This window comes from Clinocottus analis, unplaced genomic scaffold (assembly GCF_023055335.1).
Source record: "Clinocottus analis isolate CAN_PGR_092001 unplaced genomic scaffold, fCliAna1.0.p SCAF_15, whole genome shotgun sequence".
Taxonomy (NCBI): domain Eukaryota; kingdom Metazoa; phylum Chordata; class Actinopteri; order Perciformes; family Cottidae; genus Clinocottus; species Clinocottus analis.
The window spans coordinates 8875870-8898065 of NW_027175876.1; the positions used below are offsets into that span (position 1 = coordinate 8875870).

General features: G+C 41.4%; 2 protein-coding genes across 5 annotated transcripts; one reads left to right on the plus strand and one right to left on the minus strand.

The window, feature by feature from the left end:
* The first annotated feature begins 11 nt into the window (after nucleotides 1-11).
* On the plus strand, nucleotides 12-15291 carry mia3 (MIA SH3 domain ER export factor 3). Of its 3 annotated transcripts, XM_068576704.1 has the most exons (28): nucleotides 12-311; nucleotides 1538-1671; nucleotides 1785-1871; nucleotides 1977-4491; nucleotides 4818-5147; nucleotides 5586-5716; nucleotides 8010-8141; nucleotides 8477-8498; nucleotides 8627-8715; nucleotides 8805-8882; nucleotides 9038-9148; nucleotides 9229-9300; nucleotides 9393-9497; nucleotides 9825-9947; nucleotides 10047-10134; nucleotides 10258-10322; nucleotides 10452-10542; nucleotides 10670-10808; nucleotides 11014-11176; nucleotides 11261-11296; nucleotides 11401-11468; nucleotides 11742-11827; nucleotides 12087-12200; nucleotides 12522-12584; nucleotides 12671-12717; nucleotides 12831-12899; nucleotides 13385-13799; nucleotides 14551-15291. In XM_068576704.1, the coding sequence occupies exons 1-28, from the start codon at nucleotides 191-193 to the stop codon at nucleotides 14799-14801; spliced, it is 5745 nt and encodes a 1914-aa protein (XP_068432805.1). In that variant the 5' UTR covers nucleotides 12-190; the 3' UTR covers nucleotides 14802-15291. The 3 variants fall into 3 exon arrangements, with proteins under 3 accessions (XP_068432805.1, XP_068432807.1, XP_068432806.1); XM_068576706.1 differs by lacking the exon at nucleotides 12087-12200; XM_068576705.1 differs by lacking the exon at nucleotides 12831-12899 and having other exon boundaries at nucleotides 13-311.
* Nucleotides 15292-16886: 1595 nt separating this feature from the next.
* aida (axin interactor, dorsalization associated) lies at nucleotides 16887-21987 on the minus strand. 2 transcript variants are annotated; one of them, XM_068576493.1, is made up of 11 exons: nucleotides 21731-21987; nucleotides 20867-20933; nucleotides 20741-20794; nucleotides 20248-20302; nucleotides 20097-20160; nucleotides 19879-19982; nucleotides 19719-19727; nucleotides 18625-18747; nucleotides 18366-18488; nucleotides 17563-17680; nucleotides 16887-17478 (listed from the first exon to the last, which is right to left on the minus strand). In XM_068576493.1, exons 1-11 carry the CDS (start codon nucleotides 21835-21837, stop codon nucleotides 17379-17381), a joined length of 924 nt encoding a protein of 307 aa, XP_068432594.1. In that variant the 5' UTR covers nucleotides 21838-21987; the 3' UTR covers nucleotides 16887-17378. The 2 variants fall into 2 exon arrangements, with proteins under 2 accessions (XP_068432594.1, XP_068432595.1); XM_068576494.1 differs by lacking the exon at nucleotides 19719-19727.
* Nucleotides 21988-22196: the final 209 nt, after the last annotated feature.

Here is a 22196-nt window from a genome sequence, read left to right on the forward strand (position 1 = left end):
TGCAGTTTCTCGTTTGCCACTGCATCGGTGTGGCATCGTTTCTCAGCAGCCACATCCCAGCCCTATATCCTGTGTAAACCTATCCGAGCCTCCACCCAGCCGGATCTGATCTGCTGACGTGTCGGCTCCTTCAGCTCCCAGTGCTCATGCTCCAGAGGCAGAGGCGAAGCCAGTCAACAAAACTGCCAGCATGGCAGCAAAACACTTCTACCGACAGGGATTTTTATTACTTTTATTTAATTTTATCTCCACCGCAGCCTTGGAAAAAAGGTTTTCCGACTTTAAGAGATGCGCCGATGAGGAGTGCAGCAGTAAGTTCTCTGTCAGGTTGTAACTACTAAGCTCATCGATGGGATGCGATCTTCCCACATCAGATGCCACCGCTAGCCATAAACTGCGCCTTATCTCCAGACCTGTTGCCAGTCGATATGTGCGACCTGAATAAACCTGTTGGCGGTTCCGTGGCCGCGAGATGCTCTTTGAAATCAGTGCACGCTCATGTTAATAACATGAGTTATTAGCTTATTTTGTGTGTGTGTTTGGGCTTAGGGGGTCATTCGTTCACACGTCGTCCGGAGAGTTGGCCGGTTGCCTGGTAGCTCCGGCCTGCCCTGCTGGCTGGCTACTGGGGGCTAATGTTAGCAGCTAGTTAGCCGCCGGCTTCTGGCACAGATTTTGCTAACTGTTTGAACGTTGCTGACGTTTGACACGCGACTGTCAACGTTAGTAATCACGAGTTAACAAAGTGCAGCTGGCGTTTCCTCTTATTGTTGAGACACACTGGCTGTGGCTGCTCCTTCTCCTTTATTAAAGCTAATGCTACTCTCGTCACAGACTAACGCCACTCTTTACCCGGTCAATTTAAATGAAGGTTACTGTTCATGTCTGTGGTGCTTTCTATCCCAGGGCTGTGTGTACAGCCGGAGGGCACTGTTACAGCTGCTGCTGTTATTGTTCATCTGTAAAAATCAAATCACCCAACTGTTAGCTAATTGTTGACTGTAGCCTTACAGTTAATGGTTATATTGAACACTTATCGCGATTGTTTGGAGTCATAAAACAGTAAAGATAAGTCACTAGAAGATCAATTAAGTGTTTTAAAATCAAAGAGACTTAAGACAGGACTGAAAGTCAGGATATATGTTGGTAATACATTGTCATGAACACAACTTCACTCTTTGCCATCTCATTTTAAGTTAATCAGTTTCAGTCATTTTGCTTTTAAATGTTGATGTCGTCAAGCTGAAACAATTGGTGGATTGATAGAAAAATAAGTCAATTTTAAAAAATCAGCTGATTCCAGCTATTGAAATGTGAATATGTACTGATTGTGTTGCTCTATAGACAAAACAAGACATTTTAATATGTCTACTGACTGTCTACATGAACCAAAGGGGGGAGGGAACAGCCTACGAAAATCTATGAAAATAGTCTGCCAGCATTTAGGAGTTTAGAAAGAGCACTATGTGAATGATAACCTATTGATAAAGCTCATATTTCTGAAACAATTATAATTCTTCCTATTTCTTTTTCACAGTGCTTCTCTGCCGGGGAAAAGCTATCAAAGATTTTTCGGGACCTGACTGTCGGTTCCTGAAGGTCAAAAAATCAGAAACTATCTATGTATACTACAAACTGTCAGGCAGAAGGGCCGACATATGGGCCGGAAGTGTACGTATACTCTTGTTCAAATTTAGTCAGAGATGGATAACATACAGCTTATGCTATGCTGTTAAACACCTCAACGTGTTCTCTTTTTTATTCCTTCTTGTATGTTTCAATAGGTTGGAAGTCACTTTGGTTATTTCCCAAACGACCTTCTTGCAGTGAACCACCGTTATACTGACAAAGAAATTGAAGTTCCAGCAGAGGTATGAACATAATTTTCTACTAAGTGAATCAATCAGACATGTACAAATGTTGCAAATACTCTTGGATGTTTTTTTATTTTTTATTTTTTTTTAATGTCTTTTCAGGAAACAGATTTTGTCTGTTTTGACACTGGATTTGATAAATTTGACAACTACGACATAGATTTACTGTTAGGCTCTTTGCTGGAGGAGAATGATGAAGAAAATAACATTACATCTGACCAAATTCAAACATCAGAGAATGAGCAGAAAGAAACACAGCCATCAGCAGAAGAGGCGACTGAGCAGCATGATAACTCTGAGGACCTTGACGACATCCCAGAGGCTCAAAGTGCCTCTTCACCTGAACTTGGTGTGGCAGCTGCAACACCTTCTCCAGAAGTAGAACAGTCTGATACAGCAGCTACACCTGGTGCTCCTGAAGGAGCTGCAGAACACACACAAGTAGAGAAGAACAAAGTATTGTCCAATATTGAAAACGTGCCAGAAAAGCGTGAAACCAAAGAACCAACCACTTACTCTCAAGTAGTATCTGTACCTGAAGAAAATTTTGCTTCGGAAAACGAACCAATCACAATTTCTGAAGGAGCGCAAATCCCTGAGTTAAAAACAACCTTTGGAACAACTTTTGACGCCGTCACCACCGAAGACGAAATCACCAAGAACGTCACCCCGTATGAGGAGGAGGAAGGCGAAGATGTGGAAAATCATCCCAAAGAAGATGTGGATGTCATAGCAGAAACTCCATTGCTGTCTTTTTCTAAAGAAACCATAAACACTCCAGCATCAGATTCTCTCATAAAGCATAATACAGCAGCTACACCTGGTGCTCCTGAAGGAGCTGCAGAACACACACAAGTAGAGAAGAACGCAGTAGTGTCCAAGATTGAAAATGTGCCAGAAAAGAGCAAAACCAAAGAACCAAGTACTCACTCTCATGTAGAATCTGTACCGGAAGAAGATTTTGCATTGGAAAACGAACCAGTCACAATTTCTAAAGGAGCGCAAATCCCAGAGTTAAAAACAACCTTTGGAACAACTTTTGACGCCGTCACCACCGAAGACGAAATCACCAAGAGTGTTACTCCGTATGAAGAGGAGGAAAGCGAAAATGTGGATAATCAACCCGAAGAAGACGTTGATGTCATAGAAGAAACTCCATTGCTGTCTTTTTCTAAAGAAACCATCAACACTCCAGCATCAGATTCCCTCATAAAGCATGAAAGTCCTCCGACTACACATGATGAGAAACCAGAGGTTGCGGAGGAGAAAACCGTGTGGACATCAATTGGAGATGCGGTTTTTTCAGTTGTCTCTGGGGGAAAGCGGACAGCACAAGAAGTGAGTTCAGAAGAGGACGATGACGAGGATGAAGAAGCCGTTCCAACAACCCCTCCGAGTATTGTGGAAAAAAAACAACTAATATCTGTAGAATCATCTAAAGAGCCTAAGAACATAGAGCCAGCCTTGTTTAATGGTGACAATGAGAGTGATGCAGATGTGATCAGACCTCCGGACGCTTCAGAGGAAACTCTCAAACCAACTGGTGTGCCGGTTCACCATCAAACAGAAGCATCTACAAGACCAGTGGATCCGGTATCACAATTTGATACTTCTGCCATTCATAAGGCTCAAAACACGGATGATAAAACAACAGATGAACCCATTGAGCATGAAGAAGATGAGGATGAGGAAGAAGAACAGGAAGAACAGGAAGAAGAAGAAGAAGAAGAAGAAGGGGAACTAGAAGATGACAACGACGTGTCTAAAGATTCAGAGGTTAATAATGATAATGACAGTATCGTTGTAATGGAGCATAGTGAGGATTTGGACAATGAATTAGACGAAAACGAAGCGGTGCCAAATCTAGAATTAGCTGGTACCGAAACAGAAACACAGCAAGACCCTATCACTGAGGAGACAGAATCCGATGTGAAAGATGATGAAAAGACAGCTGATGAAAGCCTACCTTATCACACACATGACCACTTAACGATCAATTTAGAGAGAAATAACAGTCAACCAGAATTATCTGTGGAGGGACCGGATATTCAGATGGAACATCTTTCAGATGAAGAGGAAAAAGAGATACAGGACAAGAAAGAGGGGGAGAAAGAAGAATTACTTGATGATGAAAATGCACTTTCTTTCTTGCAATCTGACAACAAAGGCACTGAACCCTTCCCTGAAACAGCTCGGCCCACTGCACCGACTCCAGAGCCAGAATACAGCGACAGCGTGATGAGACTGACTCTGCTTCGAGACCATTTCACAGTGGAGAACATGGAGAAGCTCCAAAAGCTTCTGGGTCTCATGAATCTATTCAAAGTGGAGGCCATGTTTTCAGACCTGGATATAGAGTTGCAGGCTACCTCTCACACAGGTACTACGCAAGACATTGAAAGTGCACTTGAGGCCTCCGAAAACGCCATCCTAGACGAGGTGGAGAAGATGCTCGATAGCCGGAAGCTGACAGGCAGTTATGACCAACATGCAGACACAGGCAGTTTGGACGAGGAGACTGAAATACTGGATGACTTCCAGGAGCTCGCATTCAGCCTGCGACAGAAGTATTCTACTGCCAGTGACAGCACGCCTTTGGCCAAAGAAAAAGCATCAGGTATTAAGAGTTTTTTTTTTTATTGGAGTTTTTAGATAAAGGTTTTAGGTCTGTGGTTGTCTTTTGTCTGTAATGAAGATGACAATTTTGTTTTCTTTTGTTTGACAGATGTGATGTAGCCTAGAGCTCAAATACAGATTTAAAACAGTTTCACTCCAGTTGATTGTACCAGCTCTAGATCAAATATGTTTGATGGGAACCCGAATTCCACCACCCAGAAAATAAATAACATCCCCTACCAGGACGACCATCCAGAAATCTTTTGGACATACCTGGAAGATGACCTCCTTGACTAATCTCTCATTGTTCATGTGTTTTTGCTGTAGATGAACACAGATTACAAGTAAAAGAAGACATACCCCACATTGTTGAGGAAGACAAGGTTGACGGTGTCCCTGAGCCTGAGAGCGATGACAACCTCACAGTAACTGAGCAAGAGGAAAGGCCAGCAGAGACTAAAGAAGACCCGATGGTTTTGGGCGAGGCACACAGTGGGCCGGACGTCAGTGTGGAGCATGGTGGCGGACACTTTAATAAGAACAAAGACAATCAGCTTATCTTCAGTGCATCAGATGAGATTCAAGAGGTCCCTCAAGCCACCCCGGAGAATCCCTTAGAAATGGACCTTGGTGTCGAGGTTGAGCCCTCGCCTTCAGGTTGGTATTTCATGTCTGTGAAATGTTATTTATTTCAGCTTCTTAAACCTTGAAACAATAGTTGCTCACTTGGCTTCAATTCTGAAGGCGTTTCCTTAGATTTAAAGATTACTGTTACTTTTTGCCAAGCCCTCACCTTACTCTTATTTTTTTTAATCCTTTCTATTTGTGGCACAATGAACCCCAGATTTTAGCACTTTGGACTTTAGGTTAAAAAGATCATTCTTAGGATTGGCAAATCATTCCAAGTCATAGATAAGTCTGGTTTCGTTCTTTCCTTGATTCACCTGGTTTTGGAGGAATTGTTTGATGATCATGTGATACTTTGACTATTTTGAATGTATTAAATGACAAACTGTAATGGAATATATATTTTGTTTTACTTTGTCTCTCCATATTGCACATAACCTAACTAACAAGCAAGTTTTGTTCCTCCAGGTTCTTTGGACTCCGTGGGACCTGTGTCTGAAATTCACGAAGAAGAAATAGGATTATTTTCAACTGTGATGGTTTACATGGGCTGCATCCTTTTGATGATCAAGGGAAAAATTGTGGAATGGACAATTGAGGCAAGTCTAAGAATTGTATCTATTGCATTTACACATCAAGCATTTATCTTCTCAACATTGGCTCCCTCTTACTTCAACCATCCCCGAAACCAGTGGTTCCCAACCATCAAGCTGTGGACCAGTACCGGGTCTCAGTGAATAGAAAAATATATAATTTGATAGAAAAGGTACTACTGCAATAATTACTAAAGATTTGGCAGAGTTGGTCTGTTTTACCTTTTTCCTTGGTGATCCGACAGGCCCAGAACACACGTGGTCGGTCAGTCTGCAAGGGTATTGCATATTTGAAAATAGTCCCTACAACAAAAAAAGTTGTGGGACACTGAACTGACAAAAATACGGTCACAATCTCAGTAGGCCTTCTCACTGTATAAATACAATTTAATGAATTTAATGAAACAAATGATCAAATACAGGTCTCATTTAACTGCAGTTCAAACGTTTTTACTTGCATTCTCCTGCACTGACACATTTAGACAGCACGCAGATCGATTTCGGCACAAGTTGTCGGCGATTACATGGTGAATATTGGAAGTCAAATGTCCGATTGTGCCTGAACGTCCCACGGACCTCCCCCCTGTCATGTTGACTGTCGCGGTGGATGCTGAAGTTCAATACAGCCGGAGCTTAGCTGACCACTAGCACAACCGGCGGGCCTTGTTTGGGCAAACATTTATCATAAATACAATGAATTGCGGGCTATCAAATTAATTTAGGTTCCTAACTGCGTTTTGTGCTTTGAGTTTTAGCCCATATTTGAACCTCCAGCTCAGACAGTTGTAGCCTGCCGGGGTTGATTTGTGACAGTGAATGCGACACGACGACTCCTCTGTTATTGCCGCTAGCAAACTGTTGTTGCCAAGTCCTTCCCCTCGTCTCAACTAACTAGCTGACGTTGTCACTTTTTGTAACGACGTGGTGTGTTGTTTTTTACACGCCGAGGACTTTACCGGCTGACTTCCATTGCCGTGAGCTTAATTGTCCGGTTTACGTTGAGGGACATTATAACGCGGACGTGCTAGCAAGCTAATAGCTGTCAAACTAGCATACCGTTGCTCCTGCTAGTTCCGTTTGTGTTTCAAAGACGAGTATGGAGAGTGATATTTCACCCAGGCCTGTAATGGAGCCGGATCACGTCTACCTGTATGTTCTAAAGCAGCTGCACCATGTAAGTGGACATTTGAGCTCAGCCGCGCGTGAAGAGTATTCATGACGCTGTCCTGGACTGCTGACGTGTTGATGAGCATTTGGCTGACTGCACATCGACTTCAACGTTATAACTAAAGTTTCTCCTGAATGTACTCACCAAACCTGACGCAGTTGCCTCTTTTACGTTGCCATACTATCTTTAATGTCAACCTGGGTCTTCTTGCATCTTGTTTTCTGTGTAGTTTGGAGTTTAAGTGAAACGTAGTGTGGTTAAAGTCTTTATTTTGTGCATTGCTATAGTGAAAAGATGCAATTAAAGTGAGTGAAATGAAGCTTAATCCTGTGAGGCAACGTGCTGTTTAAATGTATCTGTAATCTCTCTGTTTCAGGAGTGTGTTTGTTCCTGTCTGAATTGCCACATGCTCAGTTCAAAGGTTTCTCTGGGTTTGGAGCAATAGGAAGAGTTCTTAGTATGACTCAACCTTTAATGAATTAGTACATTTATGGTCTGTTTTGACGCCCGATATATAATTAGTCAGCCAAACAACCATTGCATGATAATTTATTTTACTGTAAATTAAAGAACACCTGGCTGGCTCATATTTGTAAAATTGCCAGTGTCTGATTTTGCAAGGAGCAGGTGAAAGAAACAGTGTAACAGCAACCCTTTTATAAAACACTCAATATTACCCAGTTTAATACTTTCTTTTTCGTCCAACAATCCTTGGTTGTGGTATTAGGACAATACTTGGTATATTATTGTTTATGCTCTTAACCTCTCGACAATCTTTCCTATCAGTGGTGTGATTAAAGTAACGGATCACACATTTCTTTTGTTCATTACATTTTGGTGAATGAATACACTGTATATCAGACTAGGGGTACTTGTAAATAGTACATTATAATCTACTTTAGGCCTCTAGCCACAGCGTCTCGCTGTGCTTTGGCAAATATTGACTTACCTTCTGTCTTTATTTTTAGTCTCAATGTGGTATTATTCACATGGTAAGAAGAGAGGGTATCCCCCCCGTCAGGTATTATGCCTTGAGACATTGACCTTCTATCTTCAAAGGTTATGTTAAACCAGCTTTATTTGATCATTCTGCCATTCCTTACTAATTTAGTTGTGTTTGTGTGCCATCAGGTGATTTCATTGCTGCCAGAAGAGTGGAAGCCAGGGGAAACCTTGTTTGGTTGTCCTTGGCAAGCTGTGGTCATCACTGCTTTGATTGGAGTAGTGACCTTCACCCTCTTCTTCTGGAGGACCGTGTTGGCAGTAAGTGTTGTAACATTGCTGCTCTCATCTCTGCTCAAATGATCTGCCCTGTGATTTGTCAACAACAACAAATATTGTACCTGCGTGAGCTTAGATTTCATTACGTTTTGACTCTGAAGATGCACACTTCATTGAAATGTCAGCATACCTATCCATGGTTTGAGATCAACATAATACATTCTTATCTGGATCACTGTTCATTATTTATTCACTGTTTCTGATATGACAAAGGTCTACCACTGCATGTACATTATGATCATACTGTAACAGTTACTCCAAACTGTTGGTCAAACGTCATACTGATTTGTATCTATTGCCTTTTCATATATTTTCAGGTAAAGAAGAGAGAATATCTCGGTATGATTTAACTTCTTTTTTTTTCTTCTTTATTAATTATAACATTACATTATTATCGTATTACATTATGAAATGTAGAAGTGTCAAATGTAGATTTTGTATTTTCTTTTGCATTTTTGTGGACTCAGTGGATGAGAAAAGGCTGGCAGAGCAAATTCTGGCACTCAAAAAAGAGAAGGATGACTCTCTCGCCAAAATGTCTGAACTCCAAAAACAGGTAAGTAGCGTCATCAAATATTTATGAACTACTTTGGAAAATATCTGTTTCTGGAACCTTCTCAATTGTGTTTTTTTTTGTTTTTGAAGACTGAACAATTGAAAGAAAATCAAAAACAGTCACAGGAAACAGTTGGTTGTACAATTAAAAGGATGCAAGACCTGGAGGTAAGCATTTAGGATACCGTTTGTCTTTGTGTATTAACTCTTACTGTATCGAGTGTTGGCTCGGGGAAGTGTATCATCGGTGTGTCATTTGGTCAATAAAATGGCCTCCTTTTTTAAAATGACTGTCTGAAGTTTCTCTCATTACTCATTTGCAGAGTAAAGTTTTAGAGGCAGAAACAAGGAACGAACACATAGCTGAGGAAAAAAACAGATATACAAAACTACTTGAAGACGAAAGGGCAAGCTCACTACAAAATGGCAACAGGGTAATTAAATATTTTGTTCTTTTCGGCTGTGTCTTTAGCGGTTGTCTGAGATTCCTGATGCTTAATGGTTTCTTTAACAGATTGAGAAATTAGAGAAGTCAAATGAGAAGCTACAGCTCAGCAGGAAAAAGATCCAAGAGACTCTCTCTAAGGTACAAGTCCTTGTGTAATCTTTTGCAAAATGCGAGAATTAACACAGCGTGTGGTTTCAGCTTCTGTTTTCAACTGCATGCATTTGTTACAGACTGCTGTTCTGCTGGACGAGGCCAAGATACGCGAAGAAGCCCGGAAGGTTCAGCACAAATGTCTTGAGAGAGATTATTCAGCAATAAAAGAAGAAAATAAAACGGTAAGACAAGATGTTGCTTTGATTTTTATCATTGAGGTGTGTTAAAGGGCCAGTAGTAGTAGTGAAGTAAAAACTAAACATTTTTTATTTTGGTAAGTATAACCTCTGACTCATTTGCTTATGTCACCTCAGTCTTGGAAAGGGAGAACTAAGCAGAGGAGTATCAGTTGGCTGCAATATGCAACCTCATCACTAGATGCAAGCACTGTCCCTTTAATAGTCTTGATTGATGGGTAATTTAATCAGATTTTGTATCAGTGAGTTGAAACGGGATCATTTAAAATGCATACTTCCTGAGGCACTTTCCTGACGTGCCAATTCTTACAGCTTAAGGTGACCATTAAGAACTGGGAGGACAAACACAAGGAGCTGAACGAGCAGATTAAAGTCTATCAAAAGTCCCAGAAAGAGCTGGAGGACTCGGTGGTGCTCAAAGATCACAACGTGGAGGTCAGGATCTTGGTTTTTTTGCTCAAACAATTTGTAATTCTAAGTCCTTAACTAGCAACAAACTATTAACTTTCCCCAAACAAACTTGTCTCCTGACAGGTGCTGTCTGAACTTCTGGCAGACCTAGATGCTTGTGATTTGCAAAAAAGTGACACCAAAGTTTTAGCCAATGGTGAAGTCGCTCCTGGTTCGTCCCACTCTGTTACTAATTTAATGAAAGCAGTAATAAATACACTTGCAAAGATTTTCAGTAGATTTTCTGATGTTGCCTTGATGTCAGCTTCATACTAAGTGGTTGATGGTCTTTCAGTGTCTTTTTCAGACAAGAAGACTGCCGTGAAGAACAGGATCAAACAGATGATGGATATTTCTCGGGTAAGATGTCAAAATAACTATTCAATAAATTGTTAGTCATGACGACCGACAAATGTTTATAATAATGAACGGAAAGTGTTAACCTGCTTTAAAATGACTCGCATGTAATTCATAATTATGGTTTTCCAGGTCCAGACCACTCTCACTGTGGTCGAGGAAGAGCGCGATCGCTTCATGACCAAACTACTGAATGAAGAAAAGACGAGAAAGTCACTAGAAGGTTTGTTGGTCATGTTTCTTTTGATGAAAGTTGTTTTCTGGGAGAATTGCATAAACTTGTCACCTTTTTGGATATGACTTCCTTACTGCCACTCTCTCTCTCAATGCACCGTTGTATTTGTTAACAGAGCAACACCAGGAGCTGGAGCATGCAATTGCAACCATAAAAAGCGAGAAGAGCCATGTTGAAAACCAGTTCAAGGTCCTCCAGCAGAAAAACGAAATCATGGTTGAAATGTATCAGCAGAAGGAAAATGCATTGCAACAGTAAGTGAAGCTGTAACACATTTATTTATTACCTGCTGTTACACACTAGAACAGCTGCTGTCATTGCACCATGATTATGCCTCACTGTTCTAGCATAATCCAGTGAAATGAAACATCTCATGAATAAAAAGCATATTTCTTTGAACTAGAGATGTAGAGAAACCCTGTGTTGCCGTTTTTTGAAGACGTTTCTGTGGCTTTGCAGGAGATTAACGAAGGAAGAGCTGGAGCGACGCAGCAAAGAGAGTCAGCTGTCTGAGGTGGGAGGGAAAGCGGTTGAGGCCGAGGGCCAAGTTAAAGTCTTAAGGCAACGCATTAATGAAATGGAGGACCAGATGAAGAAGACGGAGGAGGTCTATAAAGAGCAGGTAGATACTCATTTCTGAATGAGCAAGTACAGAAAGACATCTTACTGAACCCTGACTGAATGGCTTCTTTCTTTCCCTTTTTAGATAAAAGAACAGGAAAACAAAACTCACTCAAACTGGGTATGCGGTGCAATTTATTCATATTTGCCAATATGCTATAAATGGACATTTAAGATGGATAACTCGCTGAGTCGTTCCACATTAATTCTCCATTACGTTTCCAGGTAAACGCTCGTAATGCGGAGCGAGCTCTGAATCAAGAGAAGCTTGAATCATCAAAGCTCCGTGAAAAGTAAGTGTTGGCAGAATTATATAAAATTGTTTAAACGATTTAGATTTATCATCAGAAATCGATGTTTGATTCAAAATGAAATGTATTGTTTGATTTCTGACTTTTGTTTTGGGACAAAAGGTGCCACTTAAAGATGTCACCTTGGGCTCTGGGAATCTTTTTCACAATTTTCTGAAACAATCGTCGGATCAATTAATTATAGAAGTACTAGTTTCCCTACCCATCGAACGTATTTGCATCTAACCAAAGTGTTTTGTTTGTTCTTCTACCCAGACTAGCTGTACTTACCTCCCAGCTTAATGAGCGCCGCGCTCCTCTCTTCAGACCAAACTCTGGACAACCTGCAGGGCCTCGCCAAGGTAAACAGGCCACAAACCTTTCCTGCTGTTCTCATCCTGTTGGGTCACTTCTCATCCTTCACAGCGTTCGGCAGAGGATGCTGTGTTCCAATAACATCCTGCATGTGAACGAGAAAGATTGATGCGGTCGTACATTTATCATTTCAATGTGCTTGGCTGTCTTGGAGAGCCTGGAATGAGGACTTTGTCTCTGCATATATTGTAGTGTATGGACACCTGTTTCTTTTCCTTTCGTAAATGGATGGTTTGGTCATAACAGGTGATTCATATGGGCCCTCTCCTGTGAGTGGGGGTGCACCATCCCCTCCAATAATGATAGAGGGTCCCAGGCGCCCTCCTTCTGCCCCAGTGGGGCGAAGAATTGACCCGTATGGTGAGTCCCAGTGGATTACTTGACCTTCTTTCACCCTCGCCACAGTTGGACATCATCCCTCTGCTACAGCCGTTTACCTTTTTAAACTTTTCTTCTCTTTTTTTCCCAGATCTTTCACCTTCTTGAGTTCTTCTTTTTTTTCCCCTCTCGTATTTCATCCTGGTTTCTGTCTTCAGCTTTTCTTTTCGTTGAATCATTTAGAAATGTGGCTAACCTGGTCCTCTTTGTTTGCTTCTTCCAACTGTCTACCCTGGAAAAGTGCTACAGGCAAAGTTCTGAGAAATTTCAGTAGTAATGTATCTTCTGTTCTTCTCCCCTCAGGTCCTCGACCTCCATCAGATCCACATGGTCGTTACCCTGAAAGCAAACACATCTCTGGGATGGGTATGTCCTCTGCAGTCTCTGTATTTCAAAGAGTTCCCTTTTGTTTTTCTCCTTCTTACAGCACTCTGCTGTTTCCTCTCTTTCAGACATGATGGGCCCCCGAAGCTCGTCACCTGCCAACCTGGACATATCTGTAAGGCTTTTTCTAATCACATCATTGTTACATGTTGCCTTCCCTTATTTCATCTGCAGGGCTTAGAGCTCCTACCTACATGTCCGTTGTGTATGTCCTTGCTCTTAAAACAGACACAGGCAGTAGATCCACAGATAAAAGCAGAGACACAGGCTGAGGCCTCCACAGACAGTCCAGAGCCAGTGAGTATAGCGACTGGCCCGTCGAGGTGTGAAGGCGAACGCAAGCTCACCACCTTCTTCCCTAAAGCTGGATTTGGGAAGAGATTCAAGGCATTTTGCTTCACTGTGGCTGACTTAACTTTTTGGGCTTGAGTGTATGGTTTCACCTGTTCTCACAGCACTGAGAGAAGCAGAGTTTATTTTATGTTTTGTCTGAACTGCTAAAATGTGTCTCGTAAAATATGTGGGTTCTTGAAAGTTGCAACTCTGTGTGTCAGGGCTCGAGTGTTTGTGAAAGTGGTTTGGTTCTTCATCCGAATAATCATGGTGTGAGGCTACTGGCCATGTGATTTAACCTCTAAATGCACTTTTGGTTTTGTGGATCTTTTCACTGCATGACTACAATTTGAATCCATATATACTCACTTACAGGAACAACTAAAGTTATCGTGACCGCATTTGAACATGCAGCACACTGCTCTTTCTCATTATCGTGTCTTTTTCAGGCACCTGGATCCTTTCTAGCGTCTCCGATCAGAGACTCACCAGGCCACATGGTGCAAGGACCAGGCCCTGGACCCCATGACCAGCTCCTCCCTCCTGGGCCCCACCCTGGCCGCCTGCCACCTCCTGGATCTTACAGAGCTCCAAGACCTGGCCTCTACCACCTTCCACCAGGTCCTCATGGTCCTCTTCCTCCTCATATAACTCCTCATCATGGGCCTCCACTACCAGCCAATGGACAACCGGGTATGCCGCTGCCTGGACCAATAGGAGGAGAGTTTGGACCTCGCCCTGCCAACGGACATGCATTCCACCCCAGGCCAGCCCCTGCACATGTCATTGATCCTCGGGGTCCGCCACTGCCGCACTTCCGTCCCCCTCCACCTCATCACTTCGGGCCGATGCCTCTGCCACATGGTATGTTCTGACGTTTTCAATTTTCAACACATTTGAAGTTGTTGTTGTAACACAGTGCTGGGAGGTTTGAGTGTTTCATCAGTATAAACCGGGTCTGGAAGCCTAAAGTATTGAACTTTTCAGGTTTTTCGGGTCATTGAGTAGTATGGCTGGCAACGAATATTATACATTTTAATATATATATATTAAAATTGTAAAAAAATAAATAAAGACGTTTCATTATGAAAATTAAAATTGGTTTCTGTGAAGAATAAAAAAGCAGTACTACCGCAGATGAGGCACTAAACACGCTTGACAGGAGTAACGTATCACTTTCATTAATTGAAAATGAAATGTAAGGTGAGGTCAAGCTGAACGCAGAATAATTAATTAAAAAACGTAATGATGGAAGACAATTTGGCCTCAGAGGAGAGACACAGTGTCTCAACGGCAAGCAGGTGTCATTTAAACAAACCACCTTTCAGACTGGAGCCGTAACACCTTAAGAGATAGATGGAAGTGGGACTTCTTATCTAAATAAGTCTCTACTTTTTAAACTGGGATAGATCAGTATGTTATGCCTCATCCTTTACAAATATTAAGTTGTATGCTACATTAAACTGATAACTCAGAAATCATGGCATGTCTTTACTTGATAGGGAAGTCCACTTCCGTTGGGCTATGGCTGGTCCCTGAAAGCTGTGCAGTACTTTGGGTGGTTTTCAGCTCCTGTCATCACCAATATTTCCCTTTTTTACATTTCTCTGTGAAGGTGTCCGTGGACCTATGGGACCACGTCCACCTGTCCCTCTTGACATGCGCTACCCAGGACCACGAGACCACAACAGCCCACCCACGAACCTGCCTCCAGGCGCCCAACTGCATCCCGCACACGGTGACACATATGGTCCCACTCCACCCGATACCCTCCATAACTCGCACACCGGCCCCAGACCCCAGGACCTGCATGTGAAGCAGGAGGCCCCTCAGGACTCAGCGAGGCCGGCGATGGTCAAGCCTTAAAGATGCCACCAGCTGTGGCAGAGGACTTGCATTTACTCTCAACCCATTACATCAGCACCCCAGATCAAGTTTAAACAAAGGTCATGATTATTTTCATATTTCAGTTATAAAATAAAAATTGCAAGGATTTTTATATAAAAAAGATCCTTAAATTAAAGCATCAATGATTATGTGTCTGAAATCAATGCTTAAAGAGGGTTGCCACTTTTCTAAAAAGCTTATTGTGCAATAATTAATTACATGCCAGAGGATTTTTTGTTTTTGTTTTAAAAAGTATATAGCAATGATTTTTAAGGGGCAATTTTTTAAATGTCATTTCCTGTGGAAATTATTTTAAAAAAGGAGAGTTTAGCATTTCAGGAAGTCCTTAATTTCCCAAAGCTATTGGTTTAGAGTCAACTGTAAAGCAAATGTGTAATTTGATGGCCAGATGTATAACTTATTTTACTATGTTGGTAGAACTTTTAATAATAAAGAATGTAAAAGCTGTCACTGTTATGTTACTAACTGGTTACAGTGGATGTATTTTACTCTGGTCCTTAATACTTTTAAACATGTGTCTTCACGCAAAGCATGTGGAGTGACACTGATAGGATTTCATGAATGATTCAAGACGTCTGTTCGGTCCATTTCTTTTTTTGCTTTTTCACTGAACCGTTTGGAGAGCATGAAAAACATGTCATGGCCCTTTGAAGAAGATTGTCTGAAGCCTTGACGGCATATTTAAATTAATCTGAACCACAATTGATAGAGCAATAGAACATGTTTGTAACATTCAGGAGCTTAATATTTGCATAAATTACACATCCTAAAAACAGTCTGGATGAATTTATCTAACAAACTGCTTCATTTGTAGTTTATTAAAAGCATTTTAAATGTTTGATAGTATACACTTTCCCTCAGTCTGTCAAGAAAACTAAAACACTTCACACACACACTTACACTATATATATCTATAGATATATATAGATATAGATATAGATCGGTATATAGTACTGTAGTACTATATGTATATATATATGATAGTAATACACTACTATTTACTGTATATTTGTCAGTCCCCCTCGTAGTTTATTTAGTCTTGAATACTGTGACGTTACAAAATAAAGGCTAAAATCCAATATTGCGATGGAGATGTTTCAGTAAAGATGAACATCTGCAACGTCCGAACGGAAACAAAAACATCCTACTTTTTTTAAAGCCCTTTATAACAGGGTGACGTGTATTTACAAAATAATAGTGGTTTAAAAGCGGCAGTTCTTAAGTCAGACCGAGAGCACCGTTGTCCTTTGACTGTCAATAAAGTTGTGTCACACACACACACACAGATAAAATATGACTGTATACATATGCATTCATGAAACCGTGCATCAACAAACTAAATTAAATTCATATTGAAACATGAACTGAGACATGGCAACTGTCACAGTTCATTTAGAAATAAAACCAACATACTTGTGAGCACAACTTTTAAAAATGATTACTCTTAAAATGGTCGGAGCATTACTTTGTTTTACTTTGTATTTAATGTAACATTACAATTACCACGGCTGAATCTAATACTGTCTTTAACCAAACAACAAACCATAGTGTGCCACAGGACAATCATATTTTAGAATTTCATATTCATTCATATGTTTATAAAATACTTTAATGTAAAAGATACTTTACATTTAAAGCTCAGGGTAAACAGCTGGCCAACCAGAGTGCCAGTTCTATTAAAGCTGCACTCCTCGATATTATTTATTATTAACAATAAATGACTAATGTGAAAGTTTAATATTCAAACTGGCAGACAATGGAAATCATGATTGTTAAAGCAGACAAACAAAAGGTGAGATGTGTCGTTTATGATCTGCAGACACCTAAAGTTTAATTCAAAAACCTTTAAGCAATAATAAATAATTCTGAATTATTTATTAAGGAATTTAATACTTCCTACTAAACACTTGATTTGTACCTCAATTGATGAAATGCCATGTTTAGAATTGTTTTTAAATATATCCATTTAGTTGATAATATCAAATAATAAATGTCTTGATTACGGGTTAAGTCTGATTCTGGCACACACAAACCGTTCTGGACTATGATGTATGTTTTTTCTTTATTGAGTGGCTTTGCAAACGGTCATAACTTCACCAACTTGTCCACATAGTTACTTTTAATGGTTCGCTGAATTTACATTGAGAGACCAAAATCCAACAGCACAAACAAAAAATACTGACTTTAGTTGAGCACCTGCAATAACTCACGTTGTGTCCCATATTTCTTTCCAAAATCAGTGAGTTAAGGAAGACTGGAGATAAGGTGTTTGAACAGAACCCGTCTGTAATATGAAACAGAAGGTCAAAAAACCTCATTTAAGGGTTCTGTGGTTTCTGGAGAACAGAGGTTATGTGCACTTTTCAAGGATACAAAAGTATGATCTTTGACTCTGTTTACTTTCTCCATATACTCAGAGAAATCCAATGACTACAACCTTGCTTTCGTATTGCTGGAGTTGATGAGGCGGAGCACCACAGGGATGTAAGAGAGAGATTAGAAAGAGGCGGGTCCAAGTCCAGGGCGCGCTGCCACTTAGCTGTCCTTGAGTAGCGTCTGATGAAGATGGAGATAGAGTTGTTTCTTTGTTAGAAGCTGCAGTTTCTTCCTCTTGAAGTCTGTGGGCTTCTTGTACCTGAGATACAAGAAGGTACCGTATAAACTTCCCGTTTCCAGACAAAGGAATCCCTCAAATCATTCAACACGACGGTTGACTCACAGTTCGATGACGATGGGGCCGGGTTTGATCTCGTCCATTTCCATGAAAGCAAAACATTTAGTGCTGGTGAACCTCTTTTTAGGTTTGTAGTGCTTAAATTCAAAGAAGATAGCTGCTCCTGGAAGAACGTACACAATACAAGGTTGGAGAACTGTTTGAACGGCCATAAAGTCTTTTTAGATATCGTCCACTTGAGAACTCTTTCTCTACGACGCAGATGAAGACTTCCTGATCCAGACCCAGTATGTTAACACGAGACCGTAGCTGAATATCTTGGTTAAAAGACATTTGATCAACTAAAATATTTAAATCGTGTTTCTGTCCAGAAGGCTAGAAAGATAGACTGAATGTGAAAAACAACAGAGATTAATAGGGAACCAGTTGCAACACAGCGCCATCTACTGGAACATCAGGTCCGCTCACTGTCTCTGGTCAAAGTCACCACAGTTGACAGAAATTTGAACTTAAAACAATTGATGTTCATTACCAGCCGCAGCAGCGATGTCAGTAATTTTTTTTAACTGTCCTGTATTGCTTTTGTTTAGTTTTTCTTAAATTAAAGTTTTATTAGTATCAGTTTACTATATGTCTCTGCATCTTTTTTTGGCACATCTCAAGGGGTTATTCCTTATTTACAGTAATATATGTTGCTGTCATCTTCATTGATGGTTTAGGTCTTTTCATATGGAATATATCCAGAATTAAACTTTGAGTTGTGTACATTTTTGTGACGTTAGTAATGTAGGAATTAAATGTTGTTCTATTTATCGTACTTCCCTTAAATAAGCGGTCAGGTAATTTACCTTTCGGTAATTTCTCCACATGCCTCTGGATCTCTATGTCCACACTGAAGTGGATGTAGGTATCTTCCTTCCTGGAGGCCACAGGCGTGTCCTGCACAGGGTTCACATCTACGCCGTTCGAATCTGCAGGCGGAGAACGACAGAACGTGCTCTTGGTTTAGTCAGAGCGGACATTTCATACCCAGGTGATGCCCTTCGTCAGCCTTTTCACAGACACGTGAACGATCCAAAGCTCTTGAGCAGGCGAGCAGATCATTACCTTTGACACTGATGGTCATGTACGGGTCGATGCACTGACCGGCATCCTTCAACCCGATCTTTTCTATCCTTAGCGTAAGTAGTGTCATCCCGGGCTCCGAGGGTAACCGTGGCAACAAGGTACCTGTGGAGGACGAAGACATTAGCAGTTGCCATAACAATGGGTGGCGACACCCCTCGAGTCCAAAGTGTAGCGTTATGTTCACCAGCAGAGTACAGACTTCCCTGTAAACAGTTGTAAAGAGCTATTGTTTGTCTCTCTCGAAAGCTAAAACATAAGAGTTATCTAATCATTCTGTGTAGTAAAGCTGCATTCATTATTTTTTTTCGGGTCACATAAATGACAGATAATCACATCAAAAAGTAATGTTTGTAAACTGTTGCGTATTCACACAATCGCTTCTGGCCACCTGATGAACGTGTCCACTACACGCTCTCTTTTGAGCTCAGTTTTGGTCTCCACCAGCTCCTGAGGGAAACATCTGTCTCTTTAGCTGCTCGATGCTCCAACACGTTCACCAGCTAGTCGCTAACTACACATGGCACAAAGAAGGTCTTTTCTCTCTTTTCTCTCTTTTCTCTCTTCAAACAGCTGCGACGGGAAACGAGAGAGAACCAAAACTGTAGAGTTGTAAGAGAAACTGCAGAGTCAAGCGATGGCTCTCACTATACGAGTTGACACAGTAATTATGTAGAAAACTGATAAGCAGCTTTCAGCCGAATTGATATCTTCTACGGTTTAAAAAAAGTGAGGATGACTTTTATGTTTCTGCTAGTCAGAAAGATCAACTAAGAAATCCCAGATGGGAAAAGTAGATTGTTTGGCCGAAGCTAGTGGAGCAGACAGACGCAGACTTTGGAAGTGAAAGGGACTTAAGCTCTCTGTGTGAAGCTACATGTAGATGTTTTCTCTTTCATCAACAATCAAAAATAAGCACCAAACTCTAAAATTACCTCTGTGTGATACGCTTCTGAAATCACACTTTTGTCAGCAACAAGATTTTGTATTTCCACTGAAGGGTTTCAATATAAAGAACACGCCGGTCATGCAGGAGGGAACAAGTTCAGATGTTGGTGGATAAAAGCCGTCCGTACCTTGCGAAGCTGCGAATGAAGCAGGCAGGAATGAGCGATGAAGCCATGCACAGCACCGACAGAGAGAAACAAAGAGACACACGGTCAAACGGGACGACGTAACAACACGAGCCGAACGTCTTGAACAGCAGGTGTGTGTTTTATGATCCGTTATCAGTACCGGGGGCTCTCGGGGGGAACGCTTCTGTAGACCCGGCTCCTGCTGCAGCATCCTCCTCCTCCTCCAGCTCCAGGCTCTCCTCTTCACCTGGAGCCAGGATTTTCCTGTCGGAGAGGAGCGACAGGTTTAAATCAAACCATACAACTTTGATAAATCACGCAGGATATTCTGTGAAATACAAACTCCAAAACAGAAAAGGTTTAGTGATGGACATTTACCTTGATGGTACTGGCTGCACATCAAAGGGAAATGCTTTGTTGTACGTCAAGATATTTTGAATGACTGTCGACAAAAGGTGGAAGATCAGAATACAAAATCACAACAGGAGGATAAACGAGTAGGAGCTCAAATCCCAGTCGCTTCACTTACTGGTTTCCAGTTTCTTCAGCTCTTCTAACTTGAAGTCCTCCTTTGACTGTGTGCACTGCAGAAAAGAAAACACATTCATCATCTTTAGAAAATGTATAATTTATAAGAAAATGGGCTTCTGCTTTAACCTTAATGACCCTGGGAAGTATGTTTCTGATTTCTTTTTTGTCTATGTGTTTGAAGTTTGTCTGATTGTAGCAAAATAGGAAGGCTATATATATATATATATATATATATATATATATATATATATATATATATATATATATATATGAACCACTTTTTTTTTGGTGGCTATTCAAACATTTCTTCAGGGTTCGTGGAAGCACTGAGAGGGTTTGTACTCATTGAATGTTGTACTTCGTGATCCTGTGTTTTTTTTATGTAAGCACTTTGGTCAACATATGTTGTTTTTAAGATGTGATCTATAAATAAATTCACTTGACTATTTATATGTTCCATATATTACAGATTAAAAGAAAATGTTACAGACCTGCAGGCTGGCACTTCTCATCTCCAGGCATGTTGCAATCTTTCCTAAAGTTTTCTAAAAGAAAAGAAACATTGTGTTAGTTCATGCAGAATACCTGTCCAGAGGTAAAGGAGGTGTACTGATTACCTTCTGCTCCTCTGTGAAGTCGGATGCATTTGTTGACTGCACCTCCTTTTGCAGTTGTCTCGCTAAACTAAATGACAACACAGACAGTTAATGCTTTGCAGTAAAACTTGGAAGATTCTTGCAACGTAACGGTGGATAAATGATGCATGTCTGCGCCCCCTTCTGGTCAAATAAAATTAAAAGAAAGGTGTCAGGGTGTAAATGTGATAGTATTAGTGCAATGGCTGGTCAACCATTAGACGACAAAGCAAATCACATCTTTAGAAATGTACAAAGACAAGATAGTGTCTGGAAGCGGGAAACATTCCTCACCAAACACATGAAAACCCACCCATAACAATAAGAGGGTGTGGCGGACTATTTCTCAATACTCTGAGGGAATATTGGCTCCATTTCTGCACTGCATGACACATAATGAAACACTGCACGCAGCTCTGGCTTCTTTTCCATGGAAGGCTTTGTGAAAGGACTCTCCCTCAACTGGAACTGGTGGTGAATGAATCTGGGTTGCAACATACACACACACACACACACACACACACACACACACACACACACACACACACACACACACACACACGCACACACACGCACACACACGCACGCGCACGCACAATAAGGCGACTGTTGCCTCTGCAACGACTGCCACATCACGTCATGGATGGGTCGGGTGTGTTTACTGCTCTGAGGAGCTGACTGACAGCTCAGAGGCGACAACTTCTTGTGAAGCATCATGCAGCCACTACATGCAGTTATCTCCCTGCACAGTTAGTTGAGGTTTAGCAGGCACGAGAAGAAGCGCGTGCCGCCCAGGATGCACCAGCTGTGCGCAGAGGCAGGATACACATGTTGAACGCAACTTACATGTGGTACTCATCTATAGCCTCCACTAATTGTCCCCACGAGTCAAAGTCTGTGCCTTTCTCGAAACTGGCGTGCCATTTCTGAATAGTCTTGTTGACTTCAGACATGTTGGCGGGGCGGATACTCGCGGTGCTCTCAGGGCAGCATAGCCGGGGAGGAGGTTCATCTACGAGGCTTCAGCGGCGTCGTCTGCCCGGTTATCTGCTTTTCCAGAGCCGCACAGTTACACACCAGTGATGCCCCGACCAAGCCCTTTCTTGCCTGCTCACTCTGTTATCGCATCCGCCGGAGAAAGGAAGTCCCGCCCGGAGCTCGGGTGCGCGCGTTTTGAGACGCGGGGTCGCTGGAGCGGACGGTAACAGTGAGCATAGACTAATATAGGAAGAAAAATACTGCTGGAAAAAACAACAACATGGTTATTACAGTATTTTTAGTTGACAGAAGAGCAGTGATGGGAGATCCTTTG